Here is a 6000-nt window from a genome sequence, read left to right as displayed (position 1 = left end):
AAGAAGCTGGCCCTTCACACTCAATTTATAATATTCAGACACACTATACACATTAAGTGACACGCCCACCTGTCTTCAGTGCAGCGTCCACATATCCCTCATAGAGCTGCCTCTGTGCAAGTATAAAGAAGTGGTAAGCCTCTGCCCCTCTCCATGCATTATCTGTGAAACGATCTGTTGTAGACAGAACTTCCTCTTCCAGCAAACCAGCCAAGGCAGAAGTGGCCTACAAGTAAAGTCAGCCCACACTTTGCATCAGTACAAACACACACATAGCATCAACTCCCGAATAACAACAGTCATTAAAGTATCTAAATGAGCAGATTTTATCATTACTAAACTATGATTACAGACTTTTTTTTAAGAGATGAGGTATTGCTGTCACCCAAGCTGGAATGCAGTTGCATGGTCATAGCTCACTGCAGTCTCAAACTCATGGACTCAAGTGATCCTCCCACCTAAGCCTCCCTAGTCACTGAGATTACTGGTGTGAGCCACTGCACCCAAAACAGACTTAATTTTTTAGTATAATTCATAGTTTGTTAAACTGGTATGAATAAATTTTAAAACATAACTAATTAGATTTTAAGTTAATCAGACATTCTTTTACGCATTAAAATAATATATCTAGGAAAGTTTTAAAACTCACTGATGAGAAAAGGAGGATTTCCCAGGTAAGTAAAATTTTTTAACAAAAAGAAGACATTAAAGCAAAGACTACAGATTAGTATTACAGAAAAACAATTTCAATATTTCTAGGTAGAAATTTCTAAATTTGAATACTAATTCTAAATCAGTCATTATTTTTCTTCATATCATTTAAAGAAACAAATGCAGACACGCAAATTAAATGACCTGTCCATAAGAGAAGTTTGACAGTCTCTTTCTCTTTTGTCTTAAACACTTCGGATGATTTAATGTTATTTAACCTGCTACTTTACCTCTGAACTTTTTCCTTTAACTTTTCCTCGCTGGGCATTCTTCATCTGTTCATGGTGTTGCTCTATAAGTAAGGCTGACATTACATAGAGCTTCTTGACACGTAAAGGTTTACTTCCTTTCTTTGCCTCTTCATCTGCAACCTTAAACATTTTTAAAAATTGAGGGAAGTTACTTCTTATCTATATTTGTACAAATATAATCATTTCCAAAACTAACAAATTTGATTCCCTAAAAAAGGAGGAAAATCAGTAAGATGGAATACAAATACCACCTATTTAAGATAAATACTTTAAAACCTATCTTCTTTTCATTAGTACCTATATATATTTAGTTCTTTCCTTAGTATTTAGCCCTAGGAGTTGGAACTCAGATCACTCTTAGAAAATGAGAGGTGCTGTTAGATAACTACATCAGAATAAAGAAAGTATTGATGAAATGCTGGTATTTTCCATAACACAAAGATTTTTAAAATAAAGTTCCAAGTACACAAAGAAATCATGGTGTTAACATGGTGCATTCTTCAGAAGCTGAAACTTATTTAAATGATTTTGAGAGAAATTTTTCCTTTTTCATTAAATTAAACGGGAATAGAATAGAACGTAAAATGTGTATACACTAATACTATACTAATTATCTTCCCTCCAAATAAATATTATGTAAAGTATAATATTTAAAACTTGTACATTTAAAAGAACTCAAAACTCTATTATCAACAAAATTTAATTCCCTGTTGTAGAAATTTGTTCTTTGTAGTTTCAGCACTTTCTTTAACTCTTAAACTCCAGTATTCAACATACAATTGTTTAGGTATTAGTAAGTTGCTAATATTAATAAACATCTTTGTTGGTAAAAGGCAGTAACACTAAAATAATGTATACAGAAGCAATGAAACCAGAGTGGTTTTGTTGTAATAAATATTTGTTTCCAAAGAAAATGGAGAATGTGATCTTTCATATATTAAAATATTGTGACTGGACAAATCAAATATTCACTAAGATTTTTACATTACCTTAAACATCAGTTTAGCAGCATCCAAAAAGTAATTGGCTTTCCGATAGAGTGCTATGGCATCAAGAGTTTTATTCTTTTCCAGTAAATGAGATGCATACCTAGCTAACAGAGATCCAATTTCTTTCATATTATGATTTTGAGCCAATTCAACAGCTTTGTTCCACTAGGAGAAAAATTACACCATTCAGTCACCCAAGTATTTACAGTCACATATATCATAAAATTCACACAAGAAAGCTTAAACTTTATAATAAAAGCCCAATTTCCAAATCAAAAATGGTTATATTTTAAAAATAGCATTTAAAATCACAGCAACACAAGTTCTATAAGCATACGTCAAAATGATTGATCTCTAAGACTCTGATTTGCTTAAGAAATACATGTGAAAATGAAAGTTTCAAAGTTTATAATCATATTAATCTTGTAATTCTCATCTTACAAAACATCAAGCAAGAAAAAGATATACTTGTTTACATTTTATAGTAAAACAAATTATGCAATTTCAGTTGTGAAAATATCCTACTAGATTTGACATTTAAAAATTATTTTTATAAAGCAAATGAGGTCTTAAAAATACTTTAAGAAAAATATTAAAAGAATACATTGATTGTCAATAGTTTCTGTAATAACTCTGTACTTTTAGTTTAATTTCAGCTCTTAAAAATATCAAATGTATGTTTTCTATAAAGGAAAAGGAAAACAAATTTGCCAAAATAAATATTGATAAAGTAACCTGATTCCTTCCTCAGGCAATGACCGACTATTAACTGGTCCTTCTTTGGAAACAAAACCCAACCCTAATAAAGCGCAGAAAATTATGAAATTACTTCCAAACAAAAACTTGCCAGACTAAAAGCACAGGGTTTGTTCATGCTCCTATATTGAGCTGGCTATAAGTGGGTCACCCCTCACGGTAGCACTTTAAGAGGTAAGTGCAACTTTCTTGGTCCTCAATTAAGAGAATATCGAGAATACCTGCCTGGCTCCTTTCATAAAATTCATGCCAGGCTCTCCAACCCTTACATTGCCAATAATCTTTAAAAGATCACTAGGGTGACTTTAATTCGGCTTGACTTAAAAATTCCTAAGACAACAAGCTGCACAGACAGAAAGTTTCAGTTCCTACTTGGTTGAGATGTACGCAGGTATCTACCGCTGCCTTTGGTTGACTACATTTCAAAAATGCAGTCACTGCTTGTTCACACATCCCAACTCTGACAAACATTTGTGCTATTTCCTGTACAAACAAAACAATACTATCAGATTTCATAGAGCAAAGAAATTACTTATATTTTAATTTCACAAAACTCCATAGGGACGTATGAGTATTAAATTGACTGGTAGTTACAGATTTTTCTTGTAAACAGACGCAAGGGCAGAGGGTACAATTGAGAACGGATGCTAAGGCATCACTTCTATAAAACCAGAGCTTCACTGGCTCAGGCTGTGGATCTGATTTTTAACAAGGCCCTGAAGACACTGCACTCCTTTCTTCTCTCAGTTCAGTAGCTAGTACATAGAAATGTCAAGCTCCAAAACAAATCCCCCACAAGTGCGTGAAAAAAACTTTTATGTCAATTGGTGGTATACTCAGGGCTAATTATTAACTAGAGACTTAAGGGAAATCTCACATCCATAGAGCTCTCAAATACTTCTGTAAAGAAATGTCCTAGAGAAGTCTGCCATTAATCAATTCAGGAAGCTAGACCCAAAACAGAACTCCCTTGGAAAGTGGTGGCAGCAAGGAAGAACCACCACCACCACCACCACAAATCTTACTTGTTCAGCTGCACTGGCCATTTTCAGAACACCATTTTTTTTCTTTCAGAATATCTAATTAGCCAGAGGTTTTCCCTCCCCAACCCTTCTACGATATTTTTAGAAGTATGAAAATATATTTTATATCCAACTATCTTTTTAAAAACAATGCTTATATTTTTCTGATTATAAGGGAATATATTCTAATTGTAAAAAAAAATTACGAAACATGAAAAAGTGAAATTACTCATAATCTTATCATTTATAAGAAACCTCTCTCAACAGTCTGGTGTAATTTCTTAACATCTTTGTCCTATGAATATATGTGTATATGTTTGTGTTGTACACAATCATACAATACATAATTTTGTATCCCGTATTTCTTACTTAAATATTATGTACACCTTCCCATATTATTAAAAATTCTTCTATAACTCTATTTAAAACATAATACTAAAATCTTTACTATTTTAGTTATTTAATTATTATTATAGTTATAATTACTTAGTATTTACTCAGGAATATTACTTTTCTGGATACCCTACAGCAAAATGTTTGTTGGTGTCATCAGACACATCTGACAGACAACATTAATGGAGGACACACTCTTCGCTATACCCCAGGGTTCTAAGTAATTTCAGTTTCTTTCCTACTCAAGAAAACCCATAGGATTGAAAATAAGGGGAAATGAAAATACCATTACAGAGATAACTGCTCAAATTCACAATAGGGAAAACTGAATTGCCATAATTCTATACTTATCTATTAGCTAATAGGCAAAATCTTTGAAGTGGAACTCACAACTGATATACGTTCAGACTCTGCAGTTGAGAGCCGTCAGCTCTACAAGCATTGTACAGCTTAGTGATTTACATATTAAACACATAAAATACAAACTTATTTACAGTATTCAACAATTAATTAAGAGGCTCTAAAAGAACATTCGAAAGCAAGAGAACTCTTTTCGATTTCTCTTTTAACTTGAAATACTTTATTGTTAATATAATAAAAGTTGAGCAATCATTTTAAACTTAAGTTACAGCAAATTTCAAACAATTTCAGATTATTTTGAAGCAAATCCCTAGCAACATATCATTTCATCTGTAAATATTTCATGTATTCAGCTAACATTTAAAAAGCAACTTTATAAATCTTAACAGACAACACGAGACTGTGGTAATGTTAAAGTAGTAGGAACGTGACTGACTTTCCCCCTCCATTTTCAAGCATTCTATATAATTTATATATTGCTTTATAATTAAAAGCATCATTCCATGTCTAAGAAACTGTAAAATTATAGATTTTTAATTTTCTTTATTGTGGGAGATATTTCCTGACTATAACATAAAATTTTATAAAGTAACCTAACAATTCCAAAACCTAAAATTTGCAATACCTACTGGAAGTAACTTGTGGTTTTCTGGAAGTGAAATGGCAAGGTTCTCTAATCCCTCATAATCCTCTAACATATAGTAACATTCAGCTAAGCGTTCCTGGTTACGCCCTTGTACATAATATTGTACAGCATTCAACCTACATAAAGAAAAAAGGAAAAGCTTGTAGAACTAATATGAATCTCCTGATAAATAAGCCCTTTCAACCAAAATGTTCCTTCATCAGAATTCCCAGTGCTAGTATTACTGTTCATTATCTTCAGCTCCAGAATAACTTTCAAAATGGGGGAAAAAATCTAAAGCATATGCTAGTTGTAACATTCCTTGGCTATTCTTTTTTTTTTTTTTTTTTTTTTTTTGAGACGGAGTCTCGCTCTGTCACCCAAGCTGGAGTGCACTGGCCAGATCTCAGCTCACTGCAAGCTCCGCCTCCTGGGTTCACGCCATTCTCCTGCCTCAGCCTCCCGAGTAGCTGGGACTACAGGCGCCCGCCACCTCGCCCGGCTAGTTTTTTGTATTTTTTAGTAGAGACGGGGTTTCACCGTGTTAGCCAGGATGGTCTCGATCTCCTGACCTTGTGATCCGCCCGCCTCGGCCTCCCAAAGTGCTGGGATTACAGGCTTGAGCCACCGCGCCCGGCCGGCTATTCTTAAGAAATACCACTGCTTTGCTCCCAAACACCGACATAAATAAGCATACTAATCAAAATGAAAAGAACAAAAGTCAATGATTTCTGAAAATAATATATAATAAAGCAAATAAAAACATTTATTAAACTTTGTTCAAAAATAAATCATAAAACATCGTAGAATTATATACTCAAAGTATCTCTTTGACTACTATCAAAGTAGTCTCAAAGAGAAAACTGCGTGGAGCTAAGTGCAAGTTTTGTGTT

At 33.3% G+C, this 6000-nt stretch overlaps 1 protein-coding gene across 11 annotated transcripts in view; it reads right to left on the bottom strand.

Annotated features, from left to right (window-relative positions):
• LOC117099702 (WD repeat-containing protein 35) overlaps window positions 1-6000 on the bottom strand; it is a 124627-nt gene that overhangs the window by 15288 nt on the left and 103339 nt on the right. For 10 of the 11 annotated variants that reach the window (XM_033239176.1, XM_033239170.1, XM_033239168.1 and 7 more), the window contains 5 exons: window positions 5112-5244; window positions 3080-3190; window positions 1952-2116; window positions 942-1082; window positions 70-226 (listed from right to left, as the gene is read on the bottom strand). In XM_033239176.1, coding sequence (XP_033095067.1) covers window positions 70-226; window positions 942-1082; window positions 1952-2116; window positions 3080-3190; window positions 5112-5244 — 707 coding nt within the window. The remainder of the gene's footprint in view (window positions 1-69; window positions 227-941; window positions 1083-1951; window positions 2117-3079; window positions 3191-5111; window positions 5245-6000) is intronic. The other variant, XM_033239172.1, reaches the window with a different exon arrangement.

The sequence above is a fragment of the Trachypithecus francoisi genome, unplaced genomic scaffold (assembly GCF_009764315.1).
Source record: "Trachypithecus francoisi isolate TF-2019V2 unplaced genomic scaffold, Tfra_2.0 Lachesis_group17, whole genome shotgun sequence".
Taxonomy (NCBI): Eukaryota; Metazoa; Chordata; class Mammalia; order Primates; family Cercopithecidae; genus Trachypithecus; species Trachypithecus francoisi.
The sequence above is the reverse complement of the archived record's forward strand: the minus strand, read 5'-3'. Positions and strand labels throughout refer to the sequence as shown.